Source organism: Haliotis rubra, unplaced genomic scaffold (assembly GCF_003918875.1).
Source record: "Haliotis rubra isolate DU_JTF1 unplaced genomic scaffold, ASM391887v1 Scf710, whole genome shotgun sequence".
NCBI lineage: Eukaryota > Metazoa > Mollusca > Gastropoda > Lepetellida > Haliotidae > Haliotis > Haliotis rubra.
The window spans coordinates 49,155-75,000 of record NW_025767425.1 but is presented as its reverse complement, the minus strand read 5'-3'; the positions used below and the strand labels follow the sequence as shown (position 1 = coordinate 75,000).

The following is a 25,846-nucleotide window of genomic DNA, read 5'->3' as shown; positions in this document are numbered from 1 at the left end:
CTTACATTGTGACGTAATGTAAAATGGTTCGATTACGAGGGGGCACACTAGAATGGCGCAGTGACGGGATAACGTCATTCAATTGTTACGTCATCAAAAAACTATACCTTTATTGTCTGATAATGTATTTTTTTTTGTTCTAACCGATTGGCATCTTAGAATTACCAGTGACATGCCCTGGGTCTAGCTCCACGCATTGAACCTGAAAGGAGAATACGAACGAAAACAAAACTTTTGATATATTGTAAAGGATATTCTAAAAGTCACCCTCCGTGATTAAAACTGAGCAAAAAGTTTGTAAAATAGCAATAAAAACACAAAATACGTACTCGTATTTCCGCCTATTACGGAAACGCCCGACAGTTAATGAGCAGAGGGGTATCACGTGACATGACGTCATATGTGCCTGTTGCTGATGGCTTCCTCTTTGATTTTACCTCACAACTTAACAGTGTCCATGGATTCTGAAGCAGTGAAAGATGTTCCTGATGTCATTTCAGAAATGGATGTTAGACCGTAGCAATACGATCCGATTTTATATCTTGCAAGACAATCTTCCAGTGAAGATGAAGAAGAAGGCTTTTCTGTTATGCAGACCCTGAAAGAAATATATCAGGTTTAGCCCAGACAATAATAATTGTCAAGTCAAGAACACTTCAGTTTCAGTTTCAGAAAAAGACGATAACATATGGCTCAATCTCAGTATAATTTAAACAACATTTTTTCTGAAAAATAGAACATGTAGCTATGTCTGTTGGTATAATTCTCAAACCACTTTTTATCTTGTTTTGCTTCAGTTTAATACGAAGCTCGTGAAGGGACATTTGCGTATCTACACACACACACACGCACGCACGCACGCACGCAAACGCACAGCCAAAAAGAAAATAACAAAAGAAAAAGGATTACGAGATTATTATCTTTATTTTATTTTATTTTTTCTTTCTTTCTTTCTTTCTTTCTTTCTTTCTTTCTTTCTTTCTTTCTTTCTTTCTTTTATTTTATTTATCTTAAAATATATATATATTTTTTTTTTTTTTTTTGGGGGTATGTCCTTCAGGAGCTTCGTAGTTTAGGCCTTTGTGATGTATAGATGCGTATTACGTGCAATTCCCTATAGGGCATGTGTTTTCGTCATCACGTGTTTATTCCGTCAGTATCGATCCTTGTATCAATGTGCCTGACTTCATATTACTTGCAAGTTGTCGCTGTCGCTTTTAAAATTGAAAACAATAGTTATAAGGGAGGAGAACTGTATAATTTCTTCCACCGAACTTGTCAACTACCAGCAAGAACTGTCAGGGATAAAAGACGCGACGACACCCGACGAAAGAAACGCGACGACCTTTAACTTGTTGTGAACCCACCTTGAACAGTATTCCTGTTTATTGCGGCGTGTCAGATGAATGAGGTATTGAAGCCTGAATGATGCGGATCTAAGACTTTTCCCACTTTAGTGAAACCCAACAACAGATGTATGCCGAGAAACTCATACTCATACGCTATAATCGGGGCGTATCCGAATCACGATCATTGGTTTCAAACAGACACACAGACACGAACAGACACACAGAACAGACAATAGATCTAGAGGCGCCTTACACGACTGTTCTACCCGTGTCCCAGTTCACATCGAAGTATAATGTATATACACGTGGAAAAAGTATCGCAACACCTATGATTTTTAAACCCCAAATAGTCATTCTATTCATATCATAATTATGTTTTTATGATCATTTTGACCTTCCGAGAGCATGATACATTGACTTTGGATATGCACGTGCTACTTTCACACGCGAGCATCATGTGCAATGTCCTTTGTTAAGCAGATATTAAGTTTCAGCAACGTCGTTAGCTTGGAAAATCAGTTTATTTTGTTGATAAGCACCCGAGTGACAAGTGTGCTGGAGGATGCAGTCCTTCTCAGAATCACAAGACTTCATCCAACTTCATCCGATGGCTTAGACATCGTCGTTTATCCGACGAGACTTTGCAAAATCGCCTAAAATCGGCCGGGTATAGAGCCAAACGACTTATAAGACATCCGTCGTTATCCCCAGAGCACAAAGCAGCACGGCTAGCTTGGTGTCAAACTCGACGTCACTGGAATATGAAGTCATGTATAAGCGTCACAGGTCGGACGAAAGTCGATTTCTTAAAAATTGTTCATGACTGATGGCCGATGTGATATTACGGAAACGCCCGACAGTTAATGAGCAGAGGGGGTATCACGTGACATGACGTCATATGTGCCTGTTGCTGATGGCTTCCTCTTTGATTTGCCCTCACAACTTAACAGTGTCCATGGATTCTGAAGCAGTGAAAGATGTTCCTGATGTCATTTCAGAAATGGATGTTAGACCGTAGCAATACGATCCGATTTTATATCTTGCAAGACAATCTTCCAGTGAAGATGAAGAAGAAGGCTTTTCTGTTATGCAGACCCTGAAAAGAAATATATCAGGTTTAGCCCAGACAATAATAATTGTCAAGTCAAGAACACTTCAGTTTCAGTTTCAGAAAAAGACGATAATATATGGCTCAATCTCAGTATAATTTAAACAACATTTTTCTGAAAAATAGAACATGTAACTATGTCTGTTGGTATAATTCTCAAACCACTTTTTATCTTGTTTTGCTCCAGTTTAATACGAAGCTCGCGAAGGGACATTTGCGTATCTACACACACGCACGCACGCACGCACGCGCACGCACACTCAAAAGAAAATAACAAAGAAAAAAGATTACGAGATTATTATCTTTATTTTATTATATTTTCATTTTTCATTTTTTTTAGTTTTATTTATTTATTTATTTGATTATTTTTTATTTTTTAAAACTTGTTTTTGGGGGTTATATCCTTCAGGAGCTTCGTAGTTTAGGCCTTTGTGATGTATAGATGCATTACGTTTCCTACTGGGCATGGTTTCGTCATCACGTGTTTATTCCGTCAGTATCGATCCTTGTATCAATATGCCTGACTTCATATTACTTGCTTGGCAAGTTGTCGCTGTCGCTTTTAAAATTGAAAACAATAGTTATAAGGGAGGAAAACTGTATAATTTCTTCCACCGAACTACCAGCAAGAACTGTCAAGGAAATTGTTTGACCTTGCCTTTAATAAGTAAACATTTCGTTTGATGGATAAAAGTACATTTCATATAACGAGGAGAACTCGAATAAGGTCAAGAACCGACGAACAGGGAGAAGACGCGACGACACCCGAGAAACGCGTCCTTTAACTTGTGAACCCACCTTGAACAGTATTCCTGTTTATTGCGGCGTGTCAGATGAATGAGGTATTGAAGCCTGAATGATGCGGATCTAAGACTTTTCCCACTTTGAGTGAAACCCAACAACAGATGTATGCCGAGAAACTCATACTCATACGCTATAATCGGGGCGTATCAATCACGATCATTGGTTTCAAACAGACACACAGACACGAACAGACACACAGAATAGACAATAGATCTAGAGGCGCCTTACGACTGTTCTACCCGTGTCCCAGTTCACATCGAAGTATAATGTATATACACGTGGAAAAAGGCAATCCCTGACACCTATGATTTTTAAACCCCAAATAGTCATTCTATTCATATCATAATTATGTTTTCATGATCATTTTGACCTTCCGAGGCATGATACATTGGTTTGGATATGCACGTGCTACTATCACACGCGAGCATCATGTGCAATGTCTTTGTTAAGCAGATATTAAGTTTCAGCAACGTCGTTAGCTTGGAAAATCAGTTGATTTTGTTGATAAGCACCCGAGTGACAACTGTGCTGGAGGATGCAGTCCTCAGAATCACAAGACTTCATCCAACTTCATCCGATGTCTTAGACATCGTCGTTTATCCGACGAGACTTTGCAAAATCGCCTAAAATAGGCCGGGTATAGAGCCAAACGACTATAAGACATCCGTCGTTATCCCCAGCACAAAGCACGGCTGTCAAACTCGACGTCACTGGAATATGAAGTCATGTATAAGCGTCACAGGTCGGACGAAAGTCGATTTCTTAAAAATTGTTCATGACTGATGGCCGATGTGATATTACGGAAACGCCCGACAGTTAATGAGCAGAGGGGGTATCACGTGACATGACGTCATATGTGCCTGTTGCTGATGGCTTCCTCTTTGATTTGCCCTCACAACTTAACAGTGTCCATGGATTCTGAAGCAGTGAAAGATGTTCCTGATGTCATTTCAGAAATGGATGTTAGACCGTAGCAATACGATCCGATTTTATATCTTGCAAGACAATCTTCCAGTGAAGATGAAGAAGAAGGCTTTTCTGTTATGCAGACCCTGAAAGAAATATATCAGGTTTAGCCCAGACAATAATAATTGTCAAGTCAAGAACACTTCAGTTTCAGTTTCAGAAAAAAAAAGACGATAATATATGGCTCAATCTCAGTATAATTTAAACAACATTTTTCTGAAAAACAGAACATGTAACTATGTCTGTTGGTATAATTCTCAAACCACTTTTATCTTGTTTTGCTTCAGTTTAATACGAAGCTCGCGAAGGGACATTTGCGTGTCTACACACACACACGCACGCACGCACGCACGCACACGCACACGCACAGCCAAAAGAAAATTAACAAAAGAAAAAGGATTACGAGATTATTATCTTTTTTTATTTTATTTTATTTTTTTTTTCATTTTTTTTTTTATTTATTTATTTTATTTATTTTTATTTAGGTGGTTTTTTTAAACTTTTTTTGTGGGGGTTATATCCCTTCAGGGCTTCGTAGTTTAGGCCTTTGTGATGTATAGATGCAATTCCCTACTGGGCATGCTTTCGTCATCACGTGTTTATTCCGTCAGTATCGATCCTTGTGTCAATGTGCCTGACTTCATATTACTTGCAAGTTGTCGCTGTCGCTTTTAAAATTGAAAACAATAGTTATAAGGGAAGCTGTATAATTTCTTCCACCGAACTACCAGCAAGAACTGTCAAGGAAATTGTTTGACCTTGCCTTTAATAAGTAAACATTTCGTTTGATGGATAAAAGTACATTTCATATAACGAGGAGAACTCGAATAAGGTCAAGAACCGACGAACAGGGAGAAGACGCGACGACACCCGAGAAACGCCTCCTTTAACTTGTGAACCCACCTTGAACAGTATTCCAGTTTACTGCGGCGTGTCAGCTGAATGAGGTATTGAAGCCTGAATGATGCGGATCTAAGACTTTTCCCACTTTAGTGAAACCCAAGAACAGAGTATGCCGAGAAACTCATACTCATACGCTATAATCAACTAGTATCCGAAATCCACATCATTGGTTTCAAAAAAGACACACAAACAAAAGACACACAGAACCGACAATAAAAGGAGCCCTGACACGACTGTTCTTCCCGTGTCCCAGTTCACATCGAAGCTATAATGTAATATACACGTAAAACTTGCCACATTTTTCTAGACTTGCGTATGCTTCTTGGATATATATATTAAGTTTCAGCAAAGTCGTTAGCTTGGAAAATCAGTTTATTTTGTTGATAAGCACCCGAGTGACAACTCTGCTGGAGGATGCAGTCCTTCTCAGAATCACAAGACTTCATCCAACTTCATCCGATGGCTTAGACATCGTCGTTTATCCGACGAGACTTTGCAAAATCGCCTAAAATCGGCCGGGTATAGAGCCAAACGACCTATAAGACATCCGTCGTTATCCCCAGAGCACAAAGCAGCACGGCTAGCTTGGTGTCAAACTCGACGTCACTGGAACATAAAGTCATGTATAAGCGTCACAGGTCGGACGAAAGTCGATTTCTTAAAAATTGTTCATGACTGATGGCCGATGTGATAGTGTTGTTGTACCACACAAGGTCAGTGTTCATGGACGACAAGGACAGGCCACATCTTACCGTTGGTGATTTCTTATTGTCAAGACGCGGTAACAACTCTTCCTTGGTCTGGCAGGAGCCTGGATCCCAGAGCATGTTCGTGGCATTATATTTCGCAGAATAATAATAAATAATAATAGATAATAATATGTACATTTTATAGCGCATCTATTCACAAAGTAGTATGCTCTGTGTGCGCTACTCAGACAAGGTGATTGTTAGAGAAATGTATTTTGAAAGAGATAAGTCTTTAGAGTATTTTTTAAGGGAGACACGATTTCAGCTATTTTGAGGGATGTAGAATATGCGAGGGATACTCCAGTACAAACACTTTATGTATTGGAGCAAACCCTCGATTTAAGAAATACAGTTCGCTGTACCCTTGCATATAATGTAATAAACTGTAGTATTTCCCTGAACTATTATAACGTTAAACCACTCAGACGTAAGCGCCTGCGTGCTTTATCTGTACTTTATTACGCTATACACGAGGCCAGAGAGAATTGTTTTTCTAAAATGCCAAATTTAATTTTTACCGACCGTAAATCTAAAGCACAAAACAAATAAATAAAACGATGTTATCGGTGACCTTAGTTAACAGTTCTCGTTCAGGGCTAACCGACGTGCTGTTCTGTTATCGTTTCTGCCCCCTACGGTAAGCCACACTTTACCAATAAAACGAATGTTAAACACTTTCAAGACGGTTTACGTTAAGAGAACGAATCTTTTCGAGATTACCTGGAACAATATGAACGTCGCATATCTACTCCCAACATAAACTGAGATCAGTATATCTCGATCAAGCTGACTCGTCATGTAACATTCCCAGGATGCATTGTGGGTCTGTGTCGTGTCGGTGTACAGTCGAGCTGAAGCGTTTTTTTCCGTCGAACAAGTTGAACGTAATGTTTCCACCGGTGATTTTAACCGACTGGAGCAACTGCAAACCATGAGATGGGATAGTAACCGAGCTATTTGTACTGTAGGTGACTGTACAAGTACAAGGCAGTGGCAAGTTGACAACTGACATGCATCATGGCGGTTACCAAGAGTACATTTGATTGCGAGGGGGCAGACTAGAATGCCATAGTGACGTCAGCTCAGTGTGACGTAATGCAAAACATGTACTGTTTCCCTTGATAAAGTACTGCCAGCGGCTTTAGTGAAGTATCTAAGGAACTTTAATTAAACATACATAGGCTTACGATAATCGTTGCGCTTAGAAGGTTTGTGGAACGAGACCCCGGAGTTCATTTTATCAATGAAAACCACTTCAGTGTTTATGCTGCAGGTACGACCACTACTGTCTCTGAACGGATGCATGTCGTCGCGGCCTACGAAATAGCTACTGGCCCGCAAGCCAAATGCGAGCTGATTGTGAATCGGGCCAGTAATATTTTGTTAAAGCTATCCCGACTGGCTAGCTGAATATCTCAGATAATTTGTTCTTTACTTAATACACATGAATATGATGTTGTCAATTATTAAGGATTCAAGCATATCTTTTGCACTAGCAGTGAGCTGCACATTAGAGCAGTGTTTTCTCCAACCTACGTATTTAAGGAATAAAGAATGAAATCTTAGTTTTTGTGTTTGTTTGATTTAAATATTGTTTCCAAGGAGCGACAATAACTTACACCATCTTCAATTACCAAACAGCACACCAATTCTCACCGATGTGCATTTTGATATTGATATTTTGCAGGGCTCGTGAAGTGTGATGTGGGCTAGCAACATTCCACTTAACTAGTCCTGCTGGCCAGTGACTTTTCAAACTTAATTCATACACTGTGTCGTCGTATCCCTATGGCTATTGAGTAGATCCATGTTTATAATGTCACTCATGGGATTGTCTGGTTGGACTTAATTATTAACGTACCGCCACTACTGCCATATAGTTGGAATATTGATGAGTGCAAACAAATAAACAATGAAAACAACAAACACACTGTCATCAGTTTTCTTCTTGCAGACAATGACGACCAAAATGGCGGACTGCGACAAAGATCAAAGGAGGCCCCGGATGATGGCCCGTCACCTGACCAGTTCAGCATTGAGACGGACGAGAATCTTCACATGGGCAGGAATGTCGGCCTTATCAGCGGCATCTCACTGATCGTCGGCTCCATCATCGGTACATGTCTTTACCTGAGTGATAAAAATAAGGCCTTAACGCCCTGACACATTAAACTGTCCCTCAGTTGGAACTGAAACAATTTATGTCTTAACAAGTAACTATTTGGCGTAGATAATGTCCCATAAAGGTTTGTCTGTTTTTAGATAGGGTTCAAATGTCTGAAATTATGTAACCTCTACATGCTCTCCTTTCCTCTGCTAGATATTTCTTTGTGCAAGGCACAGTATGTTTAGGTAGATGAGGACTGCGAACACAAGGGGTGGGTGGGGTAGCCCAGTGGTTAAACCGTTCGCTCTACACGCCAAAGACGCGGGTTCGATTCCAAACATGGGTACAAGTGTGAAGCCCATTTCTGGTGTCCCCTGTCGTGATATTGCAGGAATATTGCTAAAAGCGGCTTAAAACTGAAGTCAATGAAAACAAAAGACATTTTAACACCGCATTATTTTTCCTTCAAGTGGACAGACCGTCTTCCCGGAGAGCTCCACAATCAGTGTTCTAAGTTCCACACACGAATCCCAACTTTGGTCCTATCGCCAGAACCAAATTCGCCGCCCCCTGACCGACACATATCTGTATTGCAGGTTCTGGCATCTTCATCTCGCCGAAGGGAGTTCTCAGCGACACAGGATCTGTGGGTCTGAGTCTGGTTGTCTGGGCATTGTCTGGTGTCATTGCATTACTTGGTAAGTCTGCTAGAAGTCTGCTAGAAGTCTGCTGGAAGTCTGTTGTCCAAATGATGTTCTGCCTTTAGGTACAGTTCCCACTTATACTATTGCACCTGTACACACGAACCACCAAGAACCACGTCTGGAATACCACTGATGCTAACCTGAAACATTAGACATTTAAAAAATATAATGTGTGTAGGTAAAGCCACGGTATATCCTCTTTTCTATCTAACCTCCGAGACAGATATTTTTATACTATAGAACCCCGTCTATCTTTAACCAAAGTATACGCAACTCCTGCATAATACAAAGTTGCATCAAATACAAATGAAGTTAAGAACTGCGCCATTCTTTTCACATTACTGCAGGTGATCTGCCATGACATTAAAGGTTAACCTTAGTGATGTGAAAGAATCGGGAGGTCCTTTACATTGTGAAGTAATACATGAGTCCAGGTTTAGGGGATCCGGATGTGTGTTATACCGGACATTGTGAATGGTACGGTCTGGATTACATACGGAAGGTTATGATTGATATGATGGGCGTTTTTGCGAGGTGGTGATTTCGGTCTGGTTTTGGGGGTTAATCTATTGTTTCAAGTTTTGTTTTGATTGAGTTTTTTTATGCTTTGTTGTTTGTTGCTTTTGTAATTTGTTTCCCGGTGTGTGTGTGTGTGTGCGTGTGTGTGTGTGTGTGAGAGGGATGGGTTCGTGGGGGCGGGGGAATGAGCGGAGCTGTTGTTTGGGTTGCTTTTGTAATTTGTTTCGGTGTGTGTGTGTGCGTGTGCATGTGCGTGCGCCGTGCGTGTGTGTGTGTGTGAGGGGTGGGATGGGTGGGGGTTGTGTTTTCATTCCTTTATTAGGGATGGGTTCGTGGGGGCGGGGAATGAGCGGAGCTGTTGTTTGGGTAGTCTGTCTCACAGCCCCTGAACCACATTAATTTCCCTACTGCCAAGCCCTCTCTGCAGTGCTAAAGCCCTAAATAAAACAAGTCTAGATTTCCTCAGGTTCTGAATCTCTGGTCTCCCTAGGGCTCCTTTTCAATATAAATGGGCTTATTTGTTACTATCAAAATTATATATATTCAGAGACTAAGCCTTATTCTATTGTTTGGGTTGTGGCCACAGTTAGGTGACTAGATAACTTCGGAAATAACAAACGTGTCTTACTCCTTATATACCGAGTCGTCAGTAATCCATCCACATTCAATGTCTTCCGACAGGTGCTTTGTCGTACGCCGAACTGGGCACCCTGATCAGGCTGTCGGGGGGCGAATATGCCTACATCCGGGCAGCTCTCGGCAACATCTGCGCATACCTGTACGCATGGACGTCCATTATTGTCATCAGACCCTCCACCCTTGCTATCATCTGTCTCGTATTCGCAGAGTATGTGGCAAGTTTCTTCAGGATGTGCGGCTCACCAGTAATACCAAACAAATTAGTGGCAGCTATCGCGCTGAGTAAGTAGTCATGCTCGTTTCGTTTTACAGTTTGATTTTAATTACTAGTTTGTTTTCTTTTTGTGGATAATATCAATATTAGCAGTCACGTGGATGAAATATAACATGAGAAAATTTGAAGATGGCCCTGTAGACAGCTACAGATCACTTTTTGGGTCATTGAGTTATGTACTCGCGTTTGGTCATCTCAATTAGGTATCCTAATTTTCCTTTGAGTAACGAAATAAATTGTACTCACCTCACTCAAACTCAATTAGGTATTTTGCCATTTTCAATGAATTTTAAAAATATAATAAAATTTAAATGTGAGTGTTTGTGATTTACATTCGATCTGTAATATGGGAAACGATAAGAAAGACTACAAGTTGTCAAGTTCATGTCCTGAAATAGAACCTCTCAATTAACTTCAGTTATTGTATCTATCCACCGGTACGCAAGCTACGATTTGACATTTTTTGTGTGTACGCATGTAAGATCACATTTATTGAGTAATTACAAAACTTCAAGCGTACTTGTACGCAATGGACTTATTAGGAATTGAGTTTTCACATAAATATTTGCGTAATTTACGCAGATACGCAGATTATCTGTACCTCTGTGTACAAGGTACATAAAATTATGCTCACTCACGTGAGTCTATTGTGTTCGAGATTTTGATTCGGGTGGAATTAACAATAACTCCAGACATGTTTCTTCTTCAGTTACGGTGGGTATTGTAAACTGCTGGAGCACCAAGCTGGCCGCCAGGGTGCAGGTTGTCTTCACAGTCGCCAAACTCATCGCTCTATTCATCATCATCATCGGCGGTATAGTCAAGTTAGCGCAAGGTATGCGTAACAAGACTCGGTTTATTTGTACCAAATATGGCATCATTTGTGTAAAACGTATGGACAGGGAAACCTGTGTCGGTGTTAGAGATGGTATTTCGACCCAATGGTGCCCCGTGCACCATGCTTGTGTCATGTAGCCGAAACAGATCGGTTGTTTACAACGTGACTAAACTGGTTCCACTGTTGTGGCACTACACGAGCTTAGCGCTAGTTTGTGTAGAGAGAAGTGAGTGAGTGTAGTTTTACGTCGCATTCAGCAATATTCCTTTATATGTCAGCGGTCTGTAAATAATCGAATCTGGACCAAACAATCCAGTGAACAACAACATGAGCATCGATCTACACTATTGGGATACAATGACATGTGTCAACCAAGTCAGCGAGCCTGGACACACGTTCCCGTAGTCGCCTCTTACGACAAGCATGGGTTGCTGAAGATTAATTCTAACCCGAATCTTCACGGGTTGTCGAGAGAAGCCTAGTTAGATATATGACTTCGCTGATTTTGAAGCTTGCCAACACCTATATGCGTTCAGCATATCACTTAATGTGTCTAGGCATCCAATTAAAGAACTAATGTTTTGTTTGTTTGTTTTATTGCATGTTGTTTTACGCCGCATTCAGCAATGTTCCTGGTATATGATGGCCGTTAAAACATCTGAGTCATACCAATGTACATGTTAGTACACGTACATTAGACTCGACTTAGCATGTATGACAATACGTGATCATAAGATTGGGATAAATAGTTTGTTTGTAAGGTGGAATTGTCAACACTGAAATAGAGACATCTTGTATCTGCAAAACAGCTGAAGAGGGCTTGGCTTCCGGCTTGAAAGGGGATTGGCCACCAGTAATTTAATTGCCTCAGGCAGTGTTGAGTTTTACAAGTTCTCGTGATACGTTGTTAACCGCAGCAATAACACCATTTACTCACCTGTATTATTCACCTTAAGGTTATTTTTCCAGGTAACACGGCTGTTCTGGCGACTGGTTTCACGGGCTCAACAACGTCGCCCTCAGTTATCGCCCTTGCCTTCTATGGTGCATTGTGGGCATACGACGGATGGTAATTGCATTTATTTAATTCAGTGACTGAAATGTATCGGAGTCAGTGAGTGTAGCTTTACGCCGCACTCAGCAATATTCCAGCTATATGGCGGCGGTCTGTAAATAATCGAATCTGGACCAGACAATCCAATGATCGTTATCCAATGATCAACAACATGAGCATCGATCTACGCAATTGGGATACGATGACATATGTCAGCGAACTTGACCATCAGATCCCGTTAGTCACCTCTTACGATAAGCATTGGTAACTGGAGACCGATTCTAACCCGGACGAAAATGTATCGGAAGGTAACGCCAGGGATCTTCAACACAGGCCCTCGTGTCTTTGCGAGGATTAATAGAATAGAGACAGAATACCCTGCATACTCGAGGATGAATAATATCAATGTCCGGACTTTATTAATTACAGGAACTAGATATATATCGTTGTATTGCAAATATATCTGTAAACACACACACGCACGCACGCACGCACGCACGCACGCACGCACCCACACACACACTCACGTACACTTACCTACGTTGCACACTTGCCCCTTATAAGCATAGAAAACATTTGTACTCTTGGAAGTGTTAGAACTGTTTAAATTTATCGTGCATGACACAACTAGCAAATAACACATGCACTTAAAAACGCTGCACTCACACTTGAACACAGTGATGCACTCACGAGAACGCTCTCAATTTACAGGTATATTTACCTGGTTACCTGTTCAAATAGCTCAGACCTTTTTTACTGCCGGAGCCGGTTACTGTGCATGTAGATTATAAACTGCACAAACACCACTCGAAAATATTAAACTTAAGATTATCAGTGTATGGCCCAGGCACATATTCTCCGTCGTTTACATCGTCATAGATGATGTTCCTGCTATATGACGGGCTGTAATTAAGTGTGGACCAGCGATCTAAGATTTGACATCATGAGGTTCGACTCACACAGTTGGGATCCGATGACATCAAACCACCCGACCCATTTAGTCACCTCCTAAGACAAGCCTGGGCTGCTTAGCTTCTACGTTTTTAACCCAACTCATCACAGGTGCTGAAAACGACCCGAGATTCACTTCCGCAAAGACTAGCGAACCTTAGTTGTGCCAGAAGTAGAGGATACTTTTAAGTTTACGAGTTTGAAAAAACAGATACCTTTCTTGTAAAACCTCAATCTGCCTCTCATTAAACGTTCACATGTTCCCAACAATATAAAATGGTGGGTACACGAGAGTGAGTCCATTCTATTTCTAGGGGTGGAAAATATGCCCTAAATAATTTCTAGGCAGCAGTTGAAAAATTTAATAGTTTGTTTTGTGGTAAATACCTAACATGTCTTCCAGATCTGGAGAATAACTCCAGAGAAAAAGGACTCAACCTTAAGTCGAGAATGATTGAGCAAGTCCAGAATGACTTGGCAACACTAGACTGCCTCAGTTTTTGGCCTGAAAATAATAATCGTTTAGGGATTCTTTCGAATTTCTTGATTTTTTTTGTAGATATATCTTTTTTGATAAGCTAAGATACTGTCAGCCGAGAAAATACTCCAAAGTCCTTTTTTTGTGTGAAATAAATAGACTGTCTGATGGTTCTCAGTAAATATATTGAATGCTCTGTGGCCCAACCCGTTAAATCAAATGGATGTTCCCTTTGATGTTAGTATGAATTCGTATCTGTATTTTTCAGGAACAATCTTAACTTTGTTACCGAGGAGATCAAAGAGCCAAAGAAGTGAGTACTGTCACGCTGAACACTTCGTGAGTTGACTCTATGACGTCATGTCCACCTTCACGGTCAGACAAAGCAAAGTATACTCCCATACTAAGTCTTGATGGTGGCTAAACTGGAAGACAGAAAAGTTCCAACAAATCGTCATCATGATACATTGTTTGCGGTGTAATCATCAATCGCTAAACGGATATACAAAGTAGGAAGAAAGTTGGCTTTAATGACTTTAATCAAATTTGCTAGGCCAGCTTAGTACCACTTAAAGATGCTTTGCCTGTGCAGAAACCTTCCTCGGGCCAACATCATCGGCGTCGTCCTCGTCACTATCGTCTACGTCCTCACCAACATCTCCTACTTGGCCGTGCTGAGCACTCAGCAACTGTTAGACTCTGCGGCTGTGGCAGTGGTAAGTTTGGACTGCTCCTCATGCTTCGATAAATCTTGCCGCAAACTGGTTTGGTTTGCTCTGCTTTGTTTGTTGTTTTACGCCGCACTCAGCAATATTCCAACAGTATGGCGGCGGTCCCGCACTCAGCAATATTCCAACAGTATGGCGGCGGTCCGTAAATAATCCAGTCCGGACCTGACACTCCAGGTATCAAAATCATGATCTACGATCCACGCAAGTCGGCGCGAGCCTGACCACCCGATCTGTTAGTCGCCCCTTACGAGACGCATTTTATGTACGTTTCGTATTTAGTTGTGCTATTCTTGTATTTTAATGGCTAAAGGAAAAAACTGTGGATTGGTTGTCGGCGTTTTTCGATAGTAATGCTTGATGCTCGTGCTATTAACCATCGGTTTGAATATTACGCCCATGTTACCGTGGTCGAAGCGTTGCAGTCATATGACACTAGAATACAACCCTTTTCCCAGTTGTCCGGGGAATGTAGTTTTAGGCGTCGTCGTTGTGGCTTTTTGATATGCTTCCACGCTTGTATGCTGACTCTTTGGGTTGTATCTACTTGTGTATTTAGGTCTGTGAAATGCATCCAAGCTGTGTATATTAATGTATGTTGGGATGTAACTTATCTTTCATTTTCGCTTTTTGGAACGTGTGTTTCTTCCTTTCAAAGTGTATCTACCATGTGTGTGACTTTTGACATTTCTTCTCAGACATGGGGTGATCTCATTCTTGGAGCCGCCGCCATCATCATGCCTTTGTCAGTCATGATCTCAACATTCGGGGCGGCAAACGGAACAGCCTTCAGTGGATCCAGGTAAATCTTACTTCTTACTGCATTACTAATGAGGCGATTTGTATATCTGCTTCCTGGAACAGGATTAGTATCCATGGTGATGAATTCTTCGAAATGTCTTGCAGAAGAGCATTTCTCTGGCACCAATAACCCATTGTTCCACACAGGTGTTTCTACGACTAGCAACGTAACAAAGAACTTTTAATTGAAAACAAACAACGAAATACTGTGAAGGACCTTTTTCGAACATTGTCAAATCCTAGAAATGGTCTTCAGCAACCCATACTTGTCGTACGAGGCGACTAACGGGGTCGGGTGGTCAGGCTCGGTGACTTGGTTGATACGTGTCATCGTATCCCAATTGCATAGATCAGTGCTCATGATGTCTCCCATTGTCCAAAACTGGACTTTACAGACCCCCTAGTGCAGCGTTAGATATGTACCCTAAACAAAGATCTTTGAACATCTGAAACATTATCGAGTGGACACGATACTGGCGGGTAAGGTGCTTAGCCGTATATTTGTTTCTGTCATTGGATCCTCACTTACCTGTCATGAGAATGGCGAGTCGGACTAAAGTCAGCTTGCACATTATCGTACCCAGAGTTTTAGGTGTCTCCAGAAGGTGGCGTAAAACAACACCCATTTTAATCTGTTGCTAGGGTGGTGTACGCCGCGGCCCGCGACCACAACCTGCCGGACGTGTTGTCGTACATCCAGGTGAAGCAGCTCACGCCGATGCCGTCGATGTTATTTACGGTACGTACAACGCCGTCTTGTTGTTTCTCTTTTGAAGCTGGAAATGCAAGGCATTAGGTATATATAACCAGAAGTATATAAAAAATATTATTTTCATATTGTTTATTGCATGCAAGAAAAGACCAAGTACGAGTCTCCCCGTAAAGAGAGTCCCCTCACATCGGGATTGCATCGCTACACCGGTTGGTGAATATACTCATGCCAATAATGGTTGTCACCCCCCTCACCACCCCAACCTCACACACACTCACACCGACACCCCCTCTCCAATTAAAATAATTGAAGTATATTTTACCAAGGCAAGGTTAAATATTTCTCACCATCGGAATACAATGTTCCCCGGTGGGTCTTCATGCTATCAACCACTGCTGTATCTGTTCGAAGCCCATGTTACACCACACGCCTCTGCAATATTCAACCTACCGTACTACTGAGTGAATGATAATGGTTGTACCTCGCTTTTAGGATTATTCCAGCAATATCACGGCGGGGGACACCAGAAATGGGCTTCACGCGTTGTACCAATGTGGAGAATCGAACCCGGGCTTCGGCGAACGCTTTAACCACTAGGCTACCCCACCGTCCACGATCTATTAGAGGTATGACGGACGTGTTGGCTACAGATATGTCACATGTCGGAGAGCCGCAGAAGAACAATTGCAGCAATAATCAAAACTATTTTTCCTTGTTCAGATCTTCATCTCCCTCCTCATGATCATCCCCGGCGACATCGGCAGCCTCATCGACTTCTTCAGCTTCACCGCCTGGGCGTTCTACGGCATGACCTTCCTGTCCCTTATCGTCCTCAGGTTCAGGATGAAGGACGCACCAAGACCATATAAGGTAAACAGTCGACATGTGTATCTAAAATCACCATGGCAACCTTTATGGTATGTGGGGTGATCTAATATCCCTAACTACGGGCAAAGTCATGTTGTCAATCACGCTCGCAGGCAAAACAAAGTGGTCCATCACGACCCCAACTAATGCAAGGTGGACCAACACAATCCCAGGAAAAATAAGGTGGTCCAACACAATCCCGATAAATTAAGATGATCCAACAAAATCCCGATACATAAAGGTGATCCAACACAATCCCGATAAATGAAGGTGGTCCAACACAATCCCGATAAATTAAGGTGGTCCAACGCAATCCCGATAAATTAAGGTGGTCCAACACAATCCCAGGAAAAGTAGGGTGGTCTAACACAATCCCGAGAAATTAAGATTTTCCAACACAATCCCAGGAAAAATAAGGTGGTCCAACACAATCTCGAGAAATAAAGCTGGTCCAACACAATCCCAGGAAAAGTAAGTTCGTCCAACACAATCCTGATAAACTTAGATGGTCCAACAAAATCCCGACAATTTAAGGTTGTCCAACACAATCCAGAGAAAGTAAGGTGGTCCAACACAATCCCGATAAATTAAGATGGTCCGACAAAATCCCAACAATTTAAGGTTGTCCAACACAATCCCGAGAAATTAAGGTGGTCCAACACAATCCCAGGGGAAGTAAGGTGGTCCGACACAATCCCAAGAAAGTACGGTGGTACAACACTATCCCGAGAAATTAAGGTGGTCCAACACAATGCTAGGGAAAGTAAGGTGGTCCAACACAATCCCTGAGAACGTAAGGTGGTCCAACACAAACCCGATAAAGTAAGGTGGTCCAACACAATCCCAGGGGAAGTAAGGTGGTCCAACACAATCCCAGGGGAAGTAAGGTGGTCCAACACAATCCCAGGGGAAGTAAGGTGGTCCAACACAATCCCAGGGGAAGTAAGGTGGACCAACACAATCCCGAGAAATGACGGTGGTCCATCACAATCCCGAGAAATTAAGGTGGTCCAACGCAATGCTAGGGAAAGTAAGGTGGTCCAACACAATCCCAGAGAAAGCAAGGTGGTCCAACACAATCCCAGGGGATGCAAGGTGGTCCAACACAATCCCAGGGAAAGTAAGGTGGTCCAACACAATCCCAGGGGAAGTAAGGTGGTCCAACACAATCCCGATAAATTAAGATGGTCCGACAAAATCCCAACAATTTAAGGTTGTCCAACACAATCCCGAGAAATTAAGGTGGTCCAACACAATCCCAGGGGAAGTAAGGTGGTCCAACACAATCCCAAGAAAGTACGGTGGTACAACACTATCCCGAGAAATTAAGGTGGTCCAACACAATCCCAGGGGAAGTAAGGTGGACCAACACAATCCCGAGAAAGTACGGTGGTCCATCACAATCCCGAGAAATTAAGGTGGTCCAACACAATGCTAGGGAAAGTAAGGTGGTCCAACACAATCCCAGAGAAAGCAAGGTGGTCCAACACAATCCCAGGGATGCAAGGTGGTCCAACACAATCCCAGGGAAAGTAAGGTGGTCCAACACAATCCCAGGGGAAGTAAGGTGGTCCAACACAATCCCGATAAATTAAGATGGTCCGACAAAATCCAAACAATTTAAGGTTGTCCAACACAATCCCGAGAACTTAAGGTTGTCCAACACAATCCCAGGGGAAGTAAGGTGGTCCGACACAATCCCAAGAAAGTACGGTGGTACAACACTATCCCGAGAAATTAAGGTGGTCCAACACAATGCTAGGGAAAGTAAGGTGGTCCAACACAATCCCCGAGAAAGTAAGGTGGTCCAACACAAACCCGATAAAGTAAGGTGGTACAACACAATCCCAGGGGAAGTAAGGTGGTCCAACACAATCCCAGGGGAAGTAAGGTGGTCCAACACAATCCCAGGGGAAGTAAGGTGGTCCAACACAATCCCAAGGGAAGTAAGGTGGACCAACAAAATCCCAGGGGAAGTAAGGTGGTCCAACACAATCCCAAGAAAGTACGGTGGTCCAACACAATCCCGAGAAATTAAGGTGGTCCAACACAATGCTAGGGAAAGTAAGGTGATCTAACACAATCCCAGAGAAAGCAAGGTGGTCCAACACAATCCCAGGGGATGCAAGGTGGTCCAACACAATCCCAGGGAAAGTAAGGTGGTCCAACACAATCCCAGGGGAAGTAAGGTGGTCCAACACAATCCCAAGATATTACAGTGATCCAACACAATCCCGAGAAATTAAGGTGGTCCAACACAATGCTAGGGAAATTAAGGTGGTCCAACACAATCCCAGATAAAGTAAGGAGGTCCAACACAATCCCAAGAACGTAAGGTGGTCCAACACAATCCCAGAGAAAGTAAGGTGGTCCAACACAATCCCAAGAACGTAAGGTGGTCCAACACAATCCCAAGAACGTAAGGTGGTCCAACACAGTCCGAGAGAAAGTAAGGTGGTCCAACACAATCCAACACAAGACAATCCCAAGAACGTCCAACGCAATCCCGAGAAAGTAAGGTGGTCCAACACAATCCCAAGAACGTAAGGTGGTCCAACACAATCCCGAGAACGTAAGGTGGTCCAACACAATCCCAGAGAGAGTAAGGTAGTCAAACACAATCCTAGGGAAAGGAAGGCGGCCCAGCACAATCCCAAGAAATTAAGGTGGTCCAATACAATCCCAGGAAAAAGTGGTCCAATACAATCCCAGAAATAGGTGGTCCAACACAATCCCAGGGAAGGTAAGATCTTTCTTTCAAAGTGGGGACCGCATTTCGCTATGCATTGTTGCGCCCTTTAGACATGCCTGAAACCCTCTATTGTGGGGTTCGGATCCGGGTTTGGTCTGTATCCGTTCCTTTGAGTTTCACCACCAAAGTGGCAGGGGTGGTATAGCGTAGCCGAGTGGTTAAAGCGTTCGTTCGTCATCCGAAGGCCCGGGTTCGATTCCTCATATGGGTGAAGCCTATGTCTGGTGTCGCCCGCCGTGATATTGCTAGAATATTGCTAAAAGCGTCGTATTTCGATACTCACTCACACAATATTTCACTGACAGATGTAAGTTGCATCTACAGTGATTGGCGTGTATGACAATCACAGTTGATTTCAAATTAATAAGATTACATACTCATTGTCTTGTTCGATGAGATATGTTTCTCTAAGATTATACTTGTTTTTATTTCCGCAAAGCCAAATACGGGCGTAGAACCATACCCACTCACCCACTCGTTCTTTTGTCAAATTGTTCATGATTGTTTTTCCCGCAGGTCCCAATACCTATCCCCGTGATAATGTTCCTGGTGTCCATCTACCTGGTAATAGCCCCTATCGTGGACAACCCGCAGATGGGGTTCCTGTATGCCTTCCTGTTTGTCATAGGAGGGCTTATCCTGTACTTCCCATTCGTACATTTCAAGCTCAAGCTGTGTGGATGGGGTAAGTACGCTGGATAATACACACTGCTATACACAGAAGCTTGGTGTTAGTGGGAAAATATTCCCCTGGCGATTTTACAGGTGTATTCACGGCCAGTTCTTTACTAGTGTGACCCGTGAAGATCCGGGTTAGAACTGATCTTCAGCAACCCATGCTTGTCTTAAGAGGCGACTAACGGGATCGGGTGGTCTGGCTCGCTGGCTTGGTTCACACGTCATCGGTTCCCAAATTGCGCAGATCGTTGCTCATGATGTTGATCACTGGATTGTCTGGTCCAGACTCGATTATTTACAGATCGTCGCCATATAGCTGGAATATTGCTGAGTGCGGCGTAAAACTAAACTCACTCACTCTTTACTAGTGTAACATACCATATACTTGGGACAACACTTTCTCAGTAAGGTACAGATTCTAGTACCTTTGTTGGATCGAGTCCCAAACGGGATTCGAACCCACACTGTCAGAGTCAGGCAGATAATCACGAGCACACAAAGTCAGTTCTTGCCTCTTGTCACAATGTTGGACCAATAGTCGAGAAAAACAGTTAAAATGTTGACACAATGTAGTTGAAATGTAGTCACACTGTAGTCATACTGTATACAATTGTGATCACATTATGGTCAGTTTACACAAACAATGCGATGACAATGTAGTCATACTGTAGTCATAATGTATACAATAGTCATACTGTATACAATTGTGATCACATTATGGTCAGTTTACAGACACAATGCAATGACAATGTAGTCACACTGTAGTCATACTGTATACAATTGTGATCACATTACGGTCAGTTTACAGACACAATGCAATGACAATGTAGTCACACTAGTCATACTGTATACAATTGTGATAACATTATGGTCAGTTTACAGACACAATGCGATGACAATGTAGTCATACTGTAGTCATACTGTATACAATTGTGATCACATTATGGTCTGTTTACAGACACAATGCGATGACAATGTAGTCACACTGTAGTCATACTGTATACAATTGTGATCACATTATGGTCAGTTTACAGACACAATGCCATGACAATGTAGTCACACTGTAGTCATACTGTATACAATAGTGATCACATTATGGTCAGTTTACACAAACAATGCGATGACAATGTAGTCACACTGTAGTCATACTGTATACAATTGTGATCACATTATGGTCAGTTTACAGACACAATGCGATGACAATGTAGTCACACTGTAGTCATACTGTATACAATTGTGATCACATTATGGTCAGTTTACAGACACAATGCCATGACAATGTAGTCACACTGTAGTCATACTGTATACAATTGTGATCACATTATGGTCAGTTTACAGACACAATGCAATGACAATGTAGTCACACTGTAGTCATACTGTATACAATGCCATGTGATCACATTATGGTCAGTTTACAGACACAATGCGATGACAATGTAGTCACACTGTAGTCATACTGTATACAATTGTGATCACATTATGGTCAGTTTACAGACACAATGTTTACAGACACAATGCGATGACAATGTAGTCACACTAGTCATGTAGTCATACTGTATACAATTGTGATCACATTATGGTCAGTTTACAGACACAATGCGATGACAATGTAGTCACACTGTAGTCATACTGTATACAATTGTGATCACATTATGGTCAGTTTACAGATCACATTATGGTCAGTTTACAGACACAATGCCATGACAATGTAGTCACACTGTAGTCATACTGTATACAATTGTGATCACATTTTGGTCAGTTTACAGACAATTGTGATCACATTATGGTCAGTTTACAGACACAATGCGATGACAATGTAGTCATACTGTAGTCATACTGTATACAATTGTGATCACATTATGGTCAGTTTACAGACACAATGCCATGACAATGTAGTCACACTGTAGTCATACTGTATACAATTGTGATCACATTACGGTCAGTTTACAGACACAATGCAATGACAATGTAGTCAAACTAGTCATACTGTATACAATTGTGATCACATTATGGTCATACTGTATACAATAGTTTACAGACACAATGCGATGACAATGTAGTCATACTGTATACAATTGTGATCACATTATGGTCTGTTTACAGACACAATGCGATGACAATGTAGTCACACTGTAGTCATACTGTATACAATTGTGATCACATTACGGTCAGTTTACAGACACAATGCCATGACAATGTAGTCACACTGTAGTCATACTGTATACAATTGTGATCACATTATGGTCAGTTTACAGACACAATGCGATGACAATGTAGTCACCCTGTAGTCATACTGTATACAATTGTGATCACATTATGGTCAGTTTACACAAACAATGCGATGACAATGTAGTCATTCTGTAGTCATACTGTATACAATTGTGATCACATTATGGTCAGTTTACAGACACAATGCGATGACAATGTAGTCACACTGTAGTCATACTGTATACAATTGTGATCACATTATGGTCAGTTTACAGACACAATGCGATGATGACAATGTATACAATATTGATCACATTATGGTCAGTTTACAGTAGTCATACTGTATACAATTGTGATCACATTATGGTCAGTTTACAGACACAATGCCATGACAATGTAGTCACACTGTAGTCATACTGTATACAATTGTGATCACATTATGGTCAGTTTACAGACACAATGCCATGACAATGTAGTCACCCTGTAGTCATACTGTATACAATTGTGATCACATTATGGTCAGTTTACAGACACAATGCCATGACAATGTAGTCACGCTCTATACAATGGTTATTATCACATTACGTCAGTACGTAGTCACACTGTTAAAATGCTGAATGTACTGTAGTTAAAATGTAACAATATAGTTTTAGTTTACTCACCAGGTAATCATTCTGTGGAAAATGTAGGAACAATGTAGTTAGATCTAGGTTGTCTTCAGCAACCCATGCTTGTCGTAAGAGGCCACTAACGGGATCGGGTGGTCAGACTCGCTGACACATGTCATCGTATCCCAATTGCGCAGATCGATTCTCATAGTGTTGATCACTGGATTGTCTGGTTCAGACCCGATTATCTACAGTCGGCCGCCATATAGCTGGAATATTGCTGTGTGGGGCGTTAAATAACAAACAAATCACAATGTAGTTACACTGTAGTCATAAACAGCGGTATTTGTATAAACAGCAGTATTTGTGATCTATGTATAAATATTTACACTTTTTATGTTCAGAAATACGAATATGATTGAAAACATCTTTGTGTGTCATTCCAGATCGCATCACCATGTACTGCCAGCTGGTCTTTAACATAGTTCCGTCATCCGTGGAACCTGATGAATAATCAACCTTATAAACTGAAGGCTAATGTCTTGGAACACATAAAGGCGAGAATTTATCGATGTCAGCTTCTTTATTTTGTGTTCCTCAAAATAAATAAGTTGGCATCCATAAATTCTCGCCTTTATGAAGGCTACTGTTGTGTCAGTATGCCCCACGGTCATCGCACATCGCAGATCAGAACAGAGGCAATATACAGCAAGATGGCGGCATCCGTAGGAGGTGTTGGTAACAGCTCCGTCTCTCACAACACCCCTTGCCAAGAACGTGTTACCGACCACCGCTAAACTTCGATCTCTTTGTAAAGCAGTTTGTGGGGTGGGGACATCATCATGAGGCCAAACACTTACTGTTTCTGCTTAAGCACACTCTTGGAATGGTCAGCGCTCATTTTGTAATTTCAACTGGACATGTAGTAGATCTTCCCAAGTTTCTTCATAAATCGTTGTATTGCGAACTTTCGTTTATCCGGACATTGTTAATATGGACAACTTCTCTTCAGGCGATTATATTACGCCCGAGAGCACCTATGTGTATTTAATGTCATGTGTATTAAATGTGTATATTACAATATACAATGCCGAGAATAGTTGAAACGGCGTAAAGCAATATGTATATATTCATAACTACTTACTAATAACCCGTCTGTCCGGGTTAACAGGGTTCTATTTGATTTTAGTTTCAAAACAAAACGTTAAGTACTCTAGGTTACAAACTCTGTAGAGTTGTCTCTCTTTAGCAGTTGCACGATTTGATTCTCATGGGTTCAGAGTATAGATGTGTCCCGTGTATGATAGGTCACCACACGTATTTGTCGGGTCACCAAAGTATCAACGTAATTTGGGCTTTCATGCCACGGGAACGCCCAGCTGACAGTCGGTGATGTAACTGAAACATACTGTGGAAAATCACCTTAATCAAATATAGAAGCGACAAACCCTTCTCCATATTTATAAGAAATCTCTGCTAAATTCGCTCATGTACCTGGCCAGATACATAAAACCTTGGTCGGTTTGGGCTTACATCAATGTAAACATTAAGCTGACACGCTGAGTCTACTGAAAGACCGTTCAAAGCAGCGTTGATCCCATCTCTATGTTCCCCGTTTTAGACAAAATGGACCCGTGAAGACCCGGGGTAGAATAGGTCATTAGCAACCCATACTTGCCACAAAAGGCGACTATGCTTGTCGTAAGAGGCGACAAATGGGATCGGGTGGTCAGACTCGCTGACTTGGTTGACACATGTCATCGGTTACCAATTGCGCAGATCGATGCTCATGCTGTTGATCACTGGATTGTCTGGTCCAGACTCGATTATTTACAGACCGCCGCCTTATAGCTGGAATATTGCTGAGTGCGGCGTAAAACTAAACTCACTCACTCACTCATTTAGACAAAATGTACGTATAACTTACTAGTAAATTGGCAACATGATGCATTGTTTAGTAAATGATATTTGTTCGAATGTGACATCAGTAGATCCTGACGGGCGTCTTTGACTTCTTTTGATTAAAGAGGAACACTTTTTATCGATAGATAACTTCTCAATAGATGCGACGTTTCGATTTAGATGCTTACACCATTATCAAGCAAATGACATTGCACCTTATCATTTGCTTGATTACATTGTCAGGATCTACACCGAAACATCGCATCTATTGCAATATAGATGTTGTCTGTCCATAAAAACAAAATCCTCTTCATCATGTCAGCTGCTAAACGCCCCTTAAAGAAGATCGTTTGGGTAGTATATACTATATGAATTAACAGGATAGTATTGCAACACAACAAAATTGAAAATATCAATGAACTGTATACATGTTCACGTCTACCTTAACAATATGTATAGAACATTGGGCACGGTTCCTCAAAGCGATCTTAGCGCTATATAAGGCGATCGTGACCATATTTTAACATGGGCGTACGGTATACCGGTAGTAGGAGGGCTGAGATCGCTTTGTGTAACGGGGCCTTGGAAATGTACCCATGGACCTGAGTGAAGTACATGTACTTACTGTGTGGCGTCCGGTATGGGATCGATAAAACTCGATTTACTAGTTCTAATTTTATACAGTTTACATTATATTATATACAATATTATATGCAGTGTACGTGTATGTTTTTGATATTTTGATACTTTTGAAATAAAATAATATGTCCACAGTTTATTTCCGTTGGTATGTTAATGGTCCAGGGTGGAAGGGGGCCGTGCTTGTCCCGCTTGACATCTTCCCCCAAAAAGGGAGCTAACTCCCCACTAAAGTCCAGTTTCCTCCCTTGATACATTGGGCTGGAATTTCGCTGCTCGATCGTAGCACCACCAGTGGCTATTACTAGTTACGTCCATTCTATATTAATCCTATTTTATCATTTTGATTGACGATTTAACTTTTGACGGGATACCCCCGAAGATCCGAGCAAGACTGGTTTACAGTCGTAAGAGGCGACTAATGAATCGGGTGGTCAGGCTCGCTGACTTGGTTGACACATGTCATCGTATCCCAATTACGTAGATCGATGCTCATGCTGTTGACCAC

The 25,846-nt window shown here is 41.7% G+C and overlaps 1 protein-coding gene across 1 annotated transcript in view; it reads left to right on the top strand.

Annotated features, from left to right (window-relative positions):
* Window positions 1-24,365, top strand: part of LOC124259150 (b(0,+)-type amino acid transporter 1-like) — a 30,674-nt gene extending 6,309 nt beyond the window's left edge. The window contains exons 2-13 of the mRNA XM_046693246.1: window positions 7,834-7,995; window positions 8,583-8,684; window positions 9,891-10,130; window positions 10,832-10,957; window positions 11,930-12,029; window positions 13,712-13,756; window positions 14,036-14,159; window positions 14,870-14,973; window positions 15,615-15,711; window positions 16,405-16,554; window positions 19,820-19,988; window positions 23,244-24,365. Of these exons, the coding sequence (XP_046549202.1) occupies window positions 7,834-7,995; window positions 8,583-8,684; window positions 9,891-10,130; window positions 10,832-10,957; window positions 11,930-12,029; window positions 13,712-13,756; window positions 14,036-14,159; window positions 14,870-14,973; window positions 15,615-15,711; window positions 16,405-16,554; window positions 19,820-19,988; window positions 23,244-23,311 (1,487 nt within the window). The 3' untranslated portion in view covers window positions 23,312-24,365. The remainder of the gene's footprint in view (window positions 1-7,833; window positions 7,996-8,582; window positions 8,685-9,890; window positions 10,131-10,831; window positions 10,958-11,929; window positions 12,030-13,711; window positions 13,757-14,035; window positions 14,160-14,869; window positions 14,974-15,614; window positions 15,712-16,404; window positions 16,555-19,819; window positions 19,989-23,243) is intronic.
* Window positions 24,366-25,846: the final 1,481 nt, after the last annotated feature.